Source organism: Falco rusticolus, chromosome 1 (assembly GCF_015220075.1).
Source record: "Falco rusticolus isolate bFalRus1 chromosome 1, bFalRus1.pri, whole genome shotgun sequence".
In the NCBI taxonomy this organism is placed as follows: Eukaryota; Metazoa; Chordata; class Aves; order Falconiformes; family Falconidae; genus Falco; species Falco rusticolus.
In genome coordinates, this window is record NC_051187.1 from 75,463,041 (window position 1) to 75,479,631 (window position 16,591).

General features: G+C 38.8%; 1 protein-coding gene across 4 annotated transcripts in view; it reads right to left on the bottom strand.

Annotated features, from left to right (window-relative positions):
• Positions 1-16,591, bottom strand: part of EVC2 (EvC ciliary complex subunit 2) — an 80,397-nt gene that overhangs the window by 26,684 nt on the left and 37,122 nt on the right. For 2 of the 4 annotated variants that reach the window (XM_037384977.1, XM_037384975.1), the window contains exons 10-14: positions 16,115-16,439; positions 12,992-13,231; positions 10,601-10,776; positions 4,100-4,259; positions 1,459-1,919 (exon numbers count right to left, since the gene is read on the bottom strand). In XM_037384977.1, coding sequence (XP_037240874.1) covers positions 1,459-1,919; positions 4,100-4,259; positions 10,601-10,776; positions 12,992-13,231; positions 16,115-16,439 — 1,362 coding nt within the window. The remainder of the gene's footprint in view (positions 1-1,458; positions 1,920-4,099; positions 4,260-10,600; positions 10,777-12,991; positions 13,232-16,114; positions 16,440-16,591) is intronic. The other 2 variants (XM_037384976.1, XM_037384985.1) reach the window with 2 other exon arrangements.

Genomic DNA, 16,591 nt, shown 5'->3' on the forward strand with positions numbered 1-16,591 from the left:
ACTGCAGGCTGGAACACAATTATCACAGAATTCTAAGTCAGAAACAGGAAAGATCTGCTGGGTTTTACAATCTACTTCCCTGATCCCGCAGGTCTGCTCTCAAAAATGTAAATAAGAGATAAGACAAGCTAGAAAATACATTGCAATGGCTTACAGAAAAGAATTTAAAATTATGAATAAAATACAGAGCCCTTGCAATTAGAATGAAAAGACACACATGGATATTTTTTTCTTGAATAAAGCAAACATGATGGGCAAGGTTTCTTTCTATATTCCTGTTATACGGTTTTATACCATGCAGCAGGCAAACTTAAAAGATACTGTCTCAACAAAACGGCCCATGCAAATCTATTTTGTTGTATAAAGGTATGAAGGAGAAACATTTAACCATGACTAATGCTCCCCCCATTCCATCTCTCATGCCTAATATATTTGCTCCATGGGCAGAAAGCCTCAGGTTTGTCTGTTCCAGTTGCTTCCCCTAAAACTACAGTTTTGACAACAGACTATTTTTTCATGTTCCCATGTCTCTAACAATATCTGTCCTTAAACAGACATTGTACAGGAAATGTAGTATTGTAAATATTCAGGTAATACAACAACTAGGCATAAAAACACTTAAAAGCATTGAAGAAATGCTAAGGAACAGTGCTTATTTCTCAGGGACATTGCCGCCCAGTCTGAGAGGCACTACGCATGACGACTCCCAGCTGCAGCCACAGCCTCTCCCTGCACAAGGTCTCACAATGGTGGCAAGGCCAACACCTGCCTTCCCACCTCCCTCGGGTCACGTCACAGCAGGCAGCAGTAGCCATTAAGGCACACCTGGGGCCAACTCTGTAACATTGCCTGTGCTGTGACGCCTCCTATGGCTAAAGGCCTCAGTGCCATGGGCACTTCAGCAGGCCATGTCAGCCATGTCTGATGCATGGAGCCAATCAGCTGGAGAGGCAGGCTACTGTGCTGTGTATTTATGGAGTATTTGGAAATACTATGGCAGAGCCTAAAACAAACTCAATGAGTAAGGCTTGACTTGTGGCTCGGAGTAATATACTGAGATTGGACATGGGGACAATCAGGCCTGACATACTAAATGACACTTCCAAAGTGCCAGACTTCTGAGAACAGACTGAGGATAACAATGAAAGATGTGCACGTAAAACCTGACATGGAGTAAACAGAGTATAAAAATACCACTCCACATTTTTGGTTTCACAACCAATGTTTCCTGGAATTTCTACTGCAATGCTCACCCACCAGTGCTGCAGGTGCTGAGTGATCACAAAAAACCCCCAAACCCAACAAAACAAACCAACAAATAAACAATTAATCAATTCCCAAGGGCCCAACAGAGTACTGATTGTGGTCATTTAGAATTAGACCTGGACAGGTCTGAAAATTCTTAGTTCATCTCTACTTGCAATAATAACCAAGAAAAGGGTGCAGAGAGATACTTGCATGAATACTGATTGTTCCCAGCTCCTTATTTTTTTTTGTTCCAAAATGCTCGCTTCCAGTTCTTGGCTTAGCTTCTGTGTGGTGAGCTGAAGCAGCTCATCAGCAGCCACACTCTTGTCACGCTCTTCCCTTTCAAGCTGTTCATGTTTAACAACCATCTCTTTTTTATGCTCCTCCACAGCTTCTAACAGGAACACCTTTGGCACATTGAGCCTGACCAGTTCTTGCACAAATACTCCACACTGAACACGTTTAAGCTCTTCAACAGCTTTCTCTGTTAGACTAAACAGAAGCTCTTTCAGCTCTTCACTGGCTTCATTGTCAAGTTTTTCAGTAAGTTCTTCAAGTTCAATGGTGTGATCCCTCAGAAGATTTTTCCAGTGGCTCAGGTAGTGAGTGACCTCTTTAGTACTTTTGAAGGGGTCTCCAAGTGACAGCTGCTCCTTCCAGTGCTCTTTCTGCTGATCCATTTGCCAAAAGGAGGAACAAAGTTAAGAGAAGGAACATCTCAAATTCAAGCTCTTTAAATACGTATTTCATAGCAACACAAATTTCAAACTTTTGTTTTCAGTGTTCTCGAAATTGCTTTCCAGTGTCCAAAGACTTACCCAGTCCTTAATATGATGACTTTGCATACATCTAAAAAGCCTGTGATAATTCAGATTATTGTTAGATAGAAGGGCTAATGCAGGTCTGTGATAATTTGGATTGCTCCTACATAGAAGGGCTAACACCTAAATAAATGTACGATCTTGTGGTCTGACATAAACCCAGCTGGCTGAATTACAACAATCTGGGAGCATTCCAGAGGTCAATCTGGATCAAATAATGGTGTGGGGGGTAGGGGTGGGGGGGGGTGGGGGGATGCTGTTTATTTTTTTAATTTTATTTTCCCCATCCTGCAGCATGCAGCAATGTAATTTGAAAGCTAAATCAAAGCTACCTATGCTGAGAACAACCACAACAGTGTTCAGACAGCACCAAGATGGCGGGCAGTGTTGATCTGCCCAAGGACAGGAAGGCTCTGCAAAGGGATCCGGATCAGCTCAATTGATGGGTAAAGGCCAATTCTATGACGCTCAACAAGGAGAAGCAACAGGGCCTGAACTTGGGTCACAACAACCCCACGCAATGCTACAGGCTTGGGGAACAGTAGCTGGAAATCTTCCTAGAGGAAAAGGCCCTGGGGGTGCTATTTGACAGCTGGCTGAACATGAGCTGGCAGTGTGCCCAGATGGCCAAGAAGGTCAACAGTATTTTGGCTGATACGCCAAATAGTATGGCCAGCAGGACAAAGGCAGTGATCATCCCCCTGTACTAAGCACTGATGAGGCTGTACCTCAAATACTGTGTTCAGTTTTGGGCCCCGCACAACAAGACAGACATTGCAGTGCTGGAACATGTCCAGAGAAGGACAACAAAGCTGAAGGAGAGTCTAGAGAAAAAGTCTTCTGAGGAGCAACTGAGGAAACCGGGGTTGTTGAGCCTGGAGAAAAGAAGGCTTGGGGACGGGACCGCGTTGCTGTCTACAACTACCTGAAAGGCAGTAACAGGCAGGTGGAGGTCAGTCTCTTCTCCCAAATAACAAGTGATAGGACAAAAGGAAGCGGCCTCAAATTGTGCCAGCAGAGGTTTAGACTGGATATTAGGAAAAAATTTCTTCACCAAAAAGGTGGTCAAGCATTGGAACAGGCTGCCCAGAGAGGAGGTGGAAACACCATCCCTGGAGGTGTTTAAAAAGATGTGCAGATGTGGGGCTTGGGACATGTTTAGTGGTGGACTTGACAGTACTAGGTTAATGGTTGGATTTGATGATCTTAAAGGTCTTTTCCATGTAAATGATTCTATGAAATGAAGTCTCCATCGTTATACCTGCTAGCTGTCATTGCACTGATACCTGTTAAAGAGCAGAAAACACTGAAACACATATTCTGGAAAAAAAAATAAAAAATCAATCTCACCTAACTTTGGTTATCTAAAAAAATATCACCTAATCCAAGATAAATTTCTTCTTAATCCTTTAGGCCGAGAAAGATAGGGACATTTGGATAACAACTCCCGTTTACCTCAGATCACTTGCAAATCATCTTCCATTATGAGATGATTTGGATCTCCTGAAGTTAGTCTTGATTTTTAGATGGCTGAGGTGAGGTGACATGAGTCCTCACACAAGCAACCACAGGTACAGCATCTTTTAAACAGTTTTGTTTTGTAGCTGAATTTTAACTGTGCTGCATAAGTAATACAAGTCACACATAGCCCAGAAACCCATAGAAAACAACTGTCACAGATCTGTGCCATGTCCCTCACCGATTCCAGAACCTCAGTTGGTGTTTGCCTTTCTGCACATTACAGAGTCTTGTCATAACTTCCTAGGACAGGTTAGACTAAGCCAAGGGTCTTCACAAATTTCTCCAGTTATGTTACTTTCTTGCAGGTTCTTCTAGAAGAACAGCTATTAACTACAACACAATTAATACAGCACATGGCAATACATAGCTAAACCCAAAATACACTTATTTTCCATCTGTGCTCCTGGCAGTGTTGACCTGTCGTAAGAGCTACACTTTATTTTCCAATTAATTCCTTTTTTTAAATTCATGATAAGCCCTGTGAAAATAAATATACTGAAAATAATTACCTTTTGCAGCATTTCCCGCCTTCGTTTGGTAATGAGTTTCTGGTGAAGCTTTTGCTTTTCTTGTTTTAAATCGTGATCGAATTTCTGTTTAACAGAATTAATTTCAGCCTCAGCTCGGTCCAGCAGCATTCTCAAATGACTTTCAGGTAGATGACCTGCTCTGTAATAATAGTGTTTGAAGTTTGTTATCCCAAATTCTTAAGAGCAAAAGGGTATTTGAGGCAATTAGTACCATAATAAGCCTCAACAAAGTAGACACAAAGAGTAATCTTTTTCTTTAAGAGTGATACCTGAGAGGGATCAAATAAACAATTGGATAATAGAAAGAAAATCTCAGAGATGAGTGTAGAATTGAAGCAGTTTTTGAAGGTAGAGTGAAGGTGTACGAAGGAACAGGAAGAAGGAAGGAAGGAAGGGAAGGCAAATACAAAACTGATTACGTATCAGTTATTAATGTAAGCAATATTCAAATGAGACATTTTAAACCTTATATATTATTCATAATATTTACATTTTTCATTTAATGCCCCTGGAAGGCAATTCTAGATGTCTTTTATAACTCAATTGCCTCATTAGAAACAATTTTATCTTGAAAGGATGTAATCTAATCAAGTAAAAACAATTACAAATTATTTTAAAGATACAAAACAATCATACCCCTTAGAAGATTTACATTCAGTTTTCCTATTAAATTTTTATCATCAAAAGAATTATAAAGATTTTAAACTAATATGAAATACAATAATGTAACAGAGCAACTTCTCAGTCTTAAGCCCACAGTGATTTCAAATCAAAGTTCAAGACTACGATCTACCTCCAGTTACTACAGTATTTCAAAGGGTAAGATCCCAGCCATGCCTGCAAAAGTCAAAAAACCCTCCCTCTCCACAAACTTAAATGGAATTAAAAAAGTTACCTGCTATTATATTTACACCAGAAATTCGCCAAATCTCTCTCATACAACAGAACAGAAAAAGAACATCTTAATACAGACCAGGCTGCTGGGCACTTGTGAGTTATACATTCTAATATTAAGCACAGTGGACTTCCAAAACATGGGGTTGCAAAGGTCAACACGGAACTCTGAGTAGGAAGCACCAATTCCCGACCTAAATCTAGATGTTATCCAAACACCATCTGGTTTATATTTCAAATCCCCATTTTTCAGAAAACATGAACATTACACACAGAGCCTGGATTCAGACAAATCCAGGGCTTCCAAGTCCCTGTTTCAGCATGATACCTGGCACAACTCATAAACCAGAGCAGCAGCTAAATGTTGCAAGCTCTTCTCCAGAAAGGCCAGTCTCATTCTGGTTTATTAGGATTTGGTGATACTGTAACAGCTTCATTCCAAAGATAATCCTCAAAATAAAAGCTAAAAGAAATAGAACAGAAGACTGATGTATTAGCAGCCCCTGCACTGTAACCATGGTGGCCAGATTTCACAGTTCACACCTCTCCATCTACTGCTAAACATGCACAAGCATCTGAGCAAGCCACCACACTTCATCCCCTGCATAATGAACATGCTGGGTAGAAACTCAGATCTGCTATAATCACAGAGTTATGTCAACCAGAGCACACCTCCTTCTGCAGAGCTTTTCCAATATCTATCTGTTGCACTTTAATCTTCTGCAAAGAAGATTAAAGTACTTCTCAGTACCTTGAGAGCAACCCACCAAGCATCATTCTTGTATCTGTTGACCATGTAATTTTTGTCTTGAAAGCAATCAATGTTAAATTTCAGTGTTCTGTCAAAAAAAACCTAACAGCCCCAAGTTTCCAGCCCGTATTTGGTAACTCTAAGTTTCTCCTTGCTTTTTGATCAAACTCAAGGCAAAAGATCAGCAAATAAAAGGAAGAGTTATTGCAGTGAGGACGCAAGGCAAGATAATAACCAAGATACTATTTTTAACACCTTCATCCCGTCTTGTACTGAGGAAATAAACCCAGGCTTGCTGCATCCAATTAAAACCTCTGTCCAGAGCAGTGAAAATGGTCTGCAATAGAAAAAGATAGATGTGCTGGAAACACCCAGCAAAAAAAAAGTTTAAGAAAAGCCATGCAACATAGCATGACTGGAAGATGATATATACCTACCTATTCCTAGGATGGAGAAGAACAAAAACAAAAACAAAAAAAAAAGGAAAAAAAGGAGTCTACATTATTCCAGTTTCAGATTGTTAGTTTATTTGAGGATCCACTATGCCCAGAGCTCAAACTGTAGGTGATGCAGTATCGTAAAACCTATCTATTTATTTATTTGGAATTCCAGATAAAAAAAACTAATGGGCAAAACGCCTACCACCAGAGAAGTCTATTTGAGTTTCTGTGGCAATTGATATTAATTGGTATTATGGTAATTCCTAGAAGGCTCAATCCCAGCAGGAGACCTTAATTTCTGCTTTCATATAAATACAGTATAAAAAAAACCCCACCAGTATTAGAATTAAAAGATGTCCTGTTCCCAAAGGACTCTGAACTGAAGTACAAAATAAGGGGAGAGAAGAAAGATGCAACAGTGTAGACTGTGTGATAAACTGCTTTGTTTAAGCATACCAGACACCTAATCACTGAAGAAATATGCAGGCACATGTTTAACATCTTTGAACAAGGAGAATTTTAATTAAGGGGAATACTGCAGTAACAGCAAGGATGTTTCCAGGGAGATCCTTCCAAGTGCAGTGAGCACCAAGGTACAGACACCAAGTGTGTGGCCAACAGCAGCAGCATCATAGGTCAATCAGAGGCAGACCTTGACTTCTCTGTACTGAATGAAAGCCAGCAAATTTAGGAGAAAATATGGAGCGAGGGCACTAAAAATAAAGTAGTATGCATTTGATGCTACAAGAGAACTATCTAAAGGATGCTGGACCCCAGGAAAGGAAGATTGTTTTATGAAAAGTAGAGAAGGTATGAGCATCACTAAAGCAAAAGGCAGACAGGTAAGAAGCAGAGAAGTTGTATCGGCCTGGAGATACATGGAGGTCGAAATGCAACACTGTACAGAACCTATACAGAGGGAACCTGCAAGACTGTGCCCATGCTACTCCAGCCACTTCAGGATTTCACCTGCTGAACTGGCATCTTGCTGGTATCCAGATCAGAATTTATGTAAATAATTCAGGGCAATAAATGCCCTACATAGCAACATGCTACAAGCAGAAAAGGTTTTAAGAGATTATTAGAAAACTTTATATTGATATATTACTGCTGGAGGCATTTGCTATCCAACACCAGCTTCCTGAAAAGGCCAGCAGGACACTGTTTGGAAAACTACTTTGCTTATAACAAGGTCCATATAAATGAAGATTACTCAGAAGAATGAGACCAACAAGAGTTTTACTTCAATCTTTTAAGAGAGTCAAGTGGCCACTTTAAAAGCACAGTACGCAAGAAATACTTGAGGTCTTATAAAAACTAAAATTTTGGGAGACATTTATGAAGGAGCTTGAGTTGTCACAAGAACTGGATTGTTTTAAGAGACCAAAAGAAGGAAGGAAACTTCTTGTGAACAAGCAGATACTGGCAAAAGAACAATGTAACTTGTTACTGCTGCTGTAGTTCAAAAACATCAAGAATCTCATGCCTCTGTTGATAGCGGGAACAACCCATGATAAATACTGCCTCAAGTATTGCCCTTTTGCCCGTTAATTCTTTAAGGGAAAACAAAGAACCTTAGGTAGACATTCCTGAAATCTGCCATTATGGATTATATCTTAAAACTTGCTTTCCTGCCTTTTGGCACTGCAGTCCACAGACTTGATTTCCAAAAGACACTGAGTACCACAGTCAGTCCTGACAAAAGGGACATTTTATTTAAATACTATATTTAGAAAGCCCAGCTTGAAAACTGGCTGCTCTATTTAATTTAAAATGTTCACAACCCTTCCTAGAATTGGTTTGGGTTTATTTTGCTTTTTTGAACATTTACTTCTGGCCACACAGAATCTTTTTCATGTTAATTTGAAACTGTCTTGCTATCTGATAAATATTAAGCATCCTATTAAAAGTTCATTTTTAAAAGACCTCTCCCCTCATCATTTATCTGCTAGTTTATGTATCCCTGAATCTGTTTGTCTGTGATATATCTAAACTACACCTCACCTTTTCTTAGCTTCTCTTATCCATACAAACAGTTCTGCATTTTAAAATAATTCCATTTATACTGGTAAGTTTAAGGCACGTTATTGAAGCTGGACACAACAGATTACGACAGACCTGTATCTATACTTAGACAAGTAGATTCAATGTTAAAGTGAAAAATAAGTGGATGTTATGGATACAAATTTTAAGTACCAGCCATTCATACCAGACTTCTCTTGCTGCTCAAATTTTAATGCTCCAATTTATAAAGTGATTTGGGGAGTATTTACTGTTAGAAACTGAAATACAAGCCTACCTAGCATAGATTATAACTTTCTCATGGTTTATACTAGGATATTTCAGTTTGCTTGTAGAAAAAAACCCTCAAAACAAACTAGAAAATAATCTGAGACACTACATTCTGGAGTTTTATAATCTCAACATGTAAAGAATTAATAAAAACATAAAGAGTTTGGACAACTTTTGCATCCAAGGAATTCCTGGTGCAGCACATGCGGAAAGTTACAAGAAAGTAACTAGTTCTAGTCCTAGAAAGTCAGAAAGGCTGGCTTCTCTACACATGCCATCCCCAAGTATGGACACATTTCCTTTGTCTGCAGAGTACTATGACCATTGCATACTTGACAAGTTTAATAGACGAGTGCTTGAAACATTATTTTTTCATCTTGGTAATGATGCTTGTTGGTTTGGGAAGTTTTTTGGAAGTACTCTGGGGGCAGGGGGTGAGATCCATGAGGTCGTGGATTAGTAATACTACACATTTCTCTCTGTTTTGTAGTTGATCTGTTTTGTAACTGTTGGTTGCATAAAAGGCATTAAACAGTGATTGGGACCTGTTTTTCCAGCTTGAGAAGTCCCAGTTGTTCACTGCAATGATTTAAGCCATGGATACAGTCATCATACAGGTGAGTTTCTCACAAAGGCTTTTCACATAACCACAAAATCTCTGTAAACATCCCCAAAAATGTCTCATAATCCAGTTTCAAAGAGAGGTGTGAACTGATGCAAGGGAATTCTTCTGTAAAAGACATCTGAATTATATTTCCTATGCCAAGACATTTATTTTTGAGCCGTACAGCTGAAGAGGTTAACAAAACAGGCAAAGCTGCTCAAGCATACTGGGAGAACCTCTCTCTGACCAACAAATCTTGAGCTTAAACTTCAGGTACCATTCCAACCAGACAGCACGCAAGAAGATCAAATAGAAGAGCAAGTAAAAGTGTTGTTTTTTTTAAAAAAAAAAAAGTAAATGACTTTATCATGGCATCAACAAATTTGTCGAGTTTCAACAGATGCAATCTTTTAACAGACTTCCTGCTTCCCAATATTAAATAAGTTTAAGTCAATACTATGAAAGAAAAACCACAATGTAAAGACTGGTATTTATACTTGTTCTTTTAATGCATGCTCCACATGTCAGTGACCACAAAAACATAGACGTCTAAAATATATAAATCAAGCTGCATGCACAGGATTAGCAGCAACAGTGCCAGGTTGTTTTCCTTCCCACTAACGTATTTCACTGCACTGGCATGCTCCTTAGTAATGTCTGTATGCCAAACTAAGATATGCCACAGTTCTCCGGTTAGCAGCAACAGGAGTCTCTCAGTGCTCCCCATTACCACATAATTTTAAGAAACTATGTGTCTGGTAAGTCACCATTCTCTCTCTCCACCTTGACTATATACCCTCACATAAGAGTACTTGAATCAGCTTGGATCTCATACAATACCCAGATAAACTAAATGAGGGTATTTCAACAGTCCATTTCCAGGTCTACTTCTTACTTCACCTGATCTTTAGTTGTTAATATGCCTTGCAACAGGTGTGTTCTCTGCTAGCCAAGATCCTCCCTTGCTACATTACTTATAGTCAACTTTTCTTTAGAAAATATTCATGCTTTCCAGCTTGAGACTGTACTTCCAGCTCCTCAAACACATTCAATCACTAGTGAATCACAGTTGTTCTTTTCTGTTAAATCCAGATATTCATGCATAAAGAACCCAGACAAAAGGTTTTAACTGGTACATGTTGCAATGGACTTTGATAGCACTTTTCACATTACTGAGGACTAACACAAACAATGGATGTATAAAGACATCGAGACTCTTACATGAGCCTGACTCCCACTGAACTCAGAATTATAAAAAGGAGCTGTATAGAGCGGACACAAAAATAGCAGATACAGACAACAAAGCCTCACCTTAGCGTCTGCTGGGATATTAACTAACAAAATCAGTTAAAATATTTTCTCAGAATTAACTTAAAATATAACAGTTTCATTTAGCTTTCCTGCTAGGTAACACAGACTAAAGGACTTTTGAAGAGTATTCTATTGTCTGTGAGATAATGTAGCCAAGTGGCTGCCAAGAAAACAATTTAGGTATTTACCTTTCCATCTTATTAATGAGACTTGATATCTGGGCTGTTGCTGCATTTATAAGAGCAGAGGCTCGAGAATCCCTTAACTGTATCTTACTTATAAGATATTCTCTGTAAGCAAATCTTCTATTCAGGTGATATTTCTTGCTAGCTTGCAAAAAATCCATTAGCTCTTCAATGTCTCCCTACAGGAAAGAATATGAACAAATATATTCAATTAGATGTAGTGTTAACTTCAGCTAATACCTGTGGGTATCAGACCAAATGTGTTCATTAACAGGGCAAAGTTAAAAAGCTCTTACAAGTGAAAAACAAGCTTGTATCAACTTCACTCTAATGAATGCATCAATTTATTCTTGTTCTTTCAACAAAACACAACAAATACTACATTGAAATTTTGGTCTGAATACCTCAATATTTCGTGTACTTTCCTGAACAGTTAGTGCACCTCCCGAGAGCCCTGAGTTAAAAGGTCATTTGATCATGTACCGGTGTTAGTAGAACTGTTCCTGCTCAAAGCACTCTTGAACTGGGACCTGAAGACAGCATATGTTCAGTAACAGCACTAAGTAGTATCATGTCATTTTTCCCCCCAGCCCCTCCCTTCATTTTTCTTTACAATCTCTTGTATGATTAAATAAATAAAGGCTAACATTTTCAAAGGTATCTAAATTGACTTCAAAGCCAAGGGTAAGTCTTCCAGGTGTCCAGCAGCATATGTTCAGTAACAGCACTAAGTAGTATCATGTCATTTTTCCCCCCAGCCCCTCCCTTCATTTTTCTTTACAATCTCTTGTATGATTAAATAAATAAAGGCTAACATTTTCAAAGGTATCTAAATTGACTTCAAAGCCAAGGGTAAGTCTTCCAGGTGTCCAGTACAGCATGGGGAAGCCAGGCCTGCTGCACACAGGCTGGCTCAGAAGTTCCTCCTTCCAACAGTGGGGGACAGGAAGGGTTCAGGTACCTACAAAAGGGTCTGGTAGAAGGCAGGCGCACAATGGTCTATAGCAGACATTCTGCTAGCATCAGATAGCCAAGACAAGGTCTGATACTTAGGTGACCCATGACTGAGCAGCCAAAACATTGTCAAAAAACTTCTTCCACTTGCTCTATCTTCTGCTGGCTGCTCAACTGCCTTTTGGCACAAGTGCGTACTGCATCTAACTCTGACAGTGGCCCACATGTGGCTCTTCTGTAGTGACATCTGCATCCAGTTTTAGGAGTGGGCCTTACATGTTTTCACACCTACTTCCAGATACTGCTTTTTAACGTCCAGGCCCTCAGCCTCCAGGACCACAATAATTATACTGTTCTTCATGAAGCAGCCAGAAAAACGATTCCCAGAAATTCTGGAATTTAAACTAACTTTCAACACAAACTGAATAAAAAAACAACCCACCCTTGAAGAAACAACTCAAGCTATTCTGTTTCAAGAGGCTTAAAATGTACCTGAAACCAAACTAAAGTCCTGAACATACTGTACTGCATAAGCTAGAGATATTCAACCCCTCAAAGTACAAAACCATAGCACTTCAGACATACCGCAATTTCAATCATCTAAATATTTGGATTAAGAGGCTCAGTAGATCTTCTGAAGCAAAGAAGAGCACTTGATGCCTAGAGTGTTTTGAAAATCCCTATACAGACAGGCCTACAAAAGGTACCTACCATTCATTAGACAGCATCTGATTTGTTTCAGAAAATACCATTCATAAAATCGATTCAGGTACCTAACCATTCTCTTAGTTGCTTAAATCCCTTTATTTGGGCTGAAATTACTTTTGAAAATGGCACTCTGGCATTTCCATACCACGCTGAGGGCCCCATTAACACCAGCAAGGCTAGACCTGGCACCAGATGTTTGCTGCACGAGCACAAATCTGCTCTCAGATCATCCTGTGGGGGAGGGCTTAGGGGCAAAGCTGCACCAACAGAGCTTTCAGGAGCTAAGTGGAGCCCCAAAATGTGAATATTTTGATATACTTGCACTGTAGAACTGGAGATTTATATTACACAATTTCCCACAGTACGGTGTAGACATGTTTTCAAACTTCTTTCTTCTCCATGAAACAGGCAAGCTACTGGTCTTATCTTCCTTGAGCAGTAAAAGACAAGCTTTAAGCATCTGGGTGCTTTGGAAATATCACCCATAAAAAGAGAAGTCAGCACTAAGCACATAACATTGTGGCAAATACATCTAACTCACTGTTGCAGAAAAAGGCTGTGCGCATGCATCAATATACAGTTGTCTAGATGTGCATGATGGCATTATACTTTTTAAAATTCCTCCTAAGATTAGTTATAAAAGTGATAATATTTATCCTGCAACATTCCTCAAAAGTTACTGTGGGTTTGTATTCTGTCATTATGTTAGGATGGTAAGTCCATTCTTATTACCTGTATTTTAGAATAACCTTCCACTAATGTTTTAGCTGCTTCCATCTTCAGTTCTGCCTTGAAAGTAGCATTTGTTATCTGTGTAAAAAAGATATTATGGAGCTCCTTTCTCTGGGTAACAGCCAGCTGTCTATAAGCCTTTGCAAAATATTCCTCCTGCTTTACCAGAAGCAACCTCTTCAGGTGGTCCTGCTCCAGTCTCTGAAGTCTATCCAAAAGACTTTTATATTCTAAAGCAGGCTGCAGAGAGGAGAGAAACAAATAAATCTGAAGTGATATTCAGTACTCAACATATTTTAAAGTATCACTGCTACCAGTTCATACATATTTTGAGCATAATCTGATCACTGTCATTTCAGGTTTGAATGAAGGCTAATACTAAAGCAGTGTACACTTCCCATGGTTTTCACCTGTTTGGAATGGCAGGGGTTGTACAGCTGTCAATTGCTAATCCAGATAATACTTCCAAGGCATTATGAAGTCTTTTTAGAATTTAGAAGCATTAAGATAAATTACACAAAATGCCATGAAATTCAACACAAAGTATATATATGAAATTAGTTTCTTAGGTTTCATCAATCCTGGAATCCTATTAAAATTGAATAGACTCATATTCAGAACAATGAAATTACAATAAGCATACATTTTAAAAACAATATAAATTACAAAAAAACCTATTCTACTACAAATCTCTAAAAGTTCTTATTATTGGTGACTTTACCTACTGGTTTCTAAAAATTAATCCCAGAGCATAATTTTAGAGTTACAACACAGTAGAATTAAATGACAATGAATTTAAAAGCTTCTTTGCAATAAATACTTTTTCATAGTTCTCCAGTAAGAATTACATATTCACCGTTTCCATATCAGATGGTGCAAACTTGTCATAAAATCAAAACATACATGTCCTACTGATCAATGAATGTTTCTTATATCAGCAGAGTTACACAACAGTAGTTATGTTGGTCTTGTTCTAAATTTCATACTATTTATCTGGGGACAACTGTCCTCTGCACCTCATTCCTCATTCCCAAGAGACACACACAGACAGCAAATTAATGAAAAAGGCAGGGAATATACATTCTGTGTTTTGGCTGGGAGGGGAAGGAGGTCATTGCTCCAGCTGTTTTTCACTCCTGGTTCTTGGATGTCAGTGTACCTGCTGCCAGTGCACAAATGGAGGCCAACCCTAGTGCTCTGGTATGTCCTCTGGAACTATATTCCACACTCAGTACAAAAACAGGTCCTTTCACAGGAAAGCAAACAGCAAGACATTAGTATATGACAAAGGCATCACAACAACTACTGGATTGGCCTTAATTCTTCGTTTGATTCCCACCTTTCAGGATTTCCAGTACAAATGAGATTGAACCAATGCCAAGGTATTTTGTGCCAAAAAAAGCTGCTTTGCTGAGAGCATGTTTAGTGTGATTTCACACAGTGATTTTCAGTCAGGCCTCTCTCTCTGTGACAGCAGGATTCATCTCAGCCAGGCCTACCTAAGTGTCAGACATCTAGTCTAGGCCTCTATAACCAGAAGAAGGAAAAAGATTTCTGTGGAGTAAAATTCACCTCATCATTAACAAGATGCCCACAAGTATCCCTTCCTTGCTGACTCCTTTGATTTTTTAGCACCTCTAGTTCAGGATGTTCATACACTACAGATATTTGAAAGCTCGCTAGGGTCACAATTCAAAACTCACCTTGAAACATCAAAGAAATTCAAAGGTTCACTAGCCTTGTGCCATACACTTTCCCCACACAACAGCCTAATAAACCAAAGTACTTCTTGAGACCTTCAGAATACTCTAGTACCTTTGATAAGTCACGCTCAGCACAAAACCTGTTGTCGAAACTGCTATCATGAAGTGTCATAAAAGTCCTTAAAAATTATAGGTATATGATAAGCAAATATTTTTTTTAAATTAAAAAAGGCAAAAAATCCTCCAACTGAAAAACAACACAAAAGAGAAGATCAAAACCTTAAGTACTGTCTACGAAGAGAACATACGCAACTAAGGAATATACTGGTATAAGAGATTATACACCTAGCATAACTTTTTTGCCTCTATATTTGAACTGAAACACACAGTTGGAAACTCAGCATTATCACATCCCATTACCATATATCCACTTGTGCTCCAAAAGCAAAGCTCTACTCATCAGGAATGAACTGCTCTATTTATTCCCACCAAGCCGTCCTCTTAATAAGAGTTAAGACCTTTGACAAGCATGAAATATTAACTCAGCTATTTTAGCATTTTAAGCTTACATAGGTGAAATATTCAAAAAAGTCCTCTCCAGACATGTGAAGAAAAAAAAAAAAAAGCGCTGGCGGGGCATCAGTTTTATTGTAACCATTCAATATACTTAAAAAAAAAAGACATGGAACACAGGAAACACTTCTGTGCATGGGATGTTGGACTGGTGACACAGGCTCAATTTCCAGCTAGTGACTGCCTATGAAATCCTCAGTAATGACACTTACCCATTCGGACTGAGATCTTTGAATGAAAGTGAATAAGCATTAAGCTTTTCCTTAAAGGGAGACCCTGAACTTGTAAAATTATTTTTCTCATTACTATCCAGAGGCTATTTGCAAGAGAAGTCCACTCCCTCCTCTGCCTAAAATATAGATCACTCTGCTTGCCTTCACTGGATTTGGAGGAAATCGGCCCTTCATTGCACCTATAGTCTCATTTTCTTCCAAGTAAGACTATCAATATTGGAGTCTTTTTAGAGTTTGCTCTGCTCTGAATGTGCAAAATAGTTTACACAGTGTCTGATGGGAGTTCTTAGGAACTGCTGCAGCAAAATATAGTTCAAAAACCCCACCACTTTGCAAGGGTTTAAGTGACTGTAAAAAAAATAAAATATCAGGGTAATGCAAAACTTCTGTTTTCAGGTAGATTATCTTGAGATAAGCTCATTTTCTGGTGAAGAAGAACACAGTTTCTTAATAACTACCCTAATTATGACATCTGAATTTTTGAACGCATTTAAATTGTACAGCTTTTCTCTTTACTCTTCTAAGACGACAACTCATCCATCCTAGTCTAAAAGAGAAACCATCTACAAAAATGATGTATCATGCAAAATATCTTGATTTTATACCAGACTTACCTTTTCATTCATTTTCTTCATTAATTCCTCAGCCTCTTCATTTGCAGCCCTTGCTTTTTGGCACTGAGCTTCCACTTTCTTCCCAGTTTCCAGATTACATTCAGCTGTTAAAGCCACCATCTTTCTTTCATACTCCTCTTGAATCTCTTTCTCCATTATAAGAAACTGCTTTTTGAAAATTGAACTCATCTTCTTCTCTACATGAGGAAAGAGGCTGTGACTTAAGACCATGTTCTTCATCATCATCGAAATCACTTCTTTACATATCTGTGTTCGATATGCCTCCAGATCAGCATCTGCCCGCGTCAGGCTGGCAACCTCCAAGCTGTAGAAAGGTAATCAGAACTGTTTTATATCAGATTACAGAAAATTTCTATCAGAAAACAAGGATATCTAGATTCATTCACTACTGAGTAACCAAATGGCAGTCAGAGAAGTGCAGGAATATTACAGCATATGAGTTTACTAATCATGATA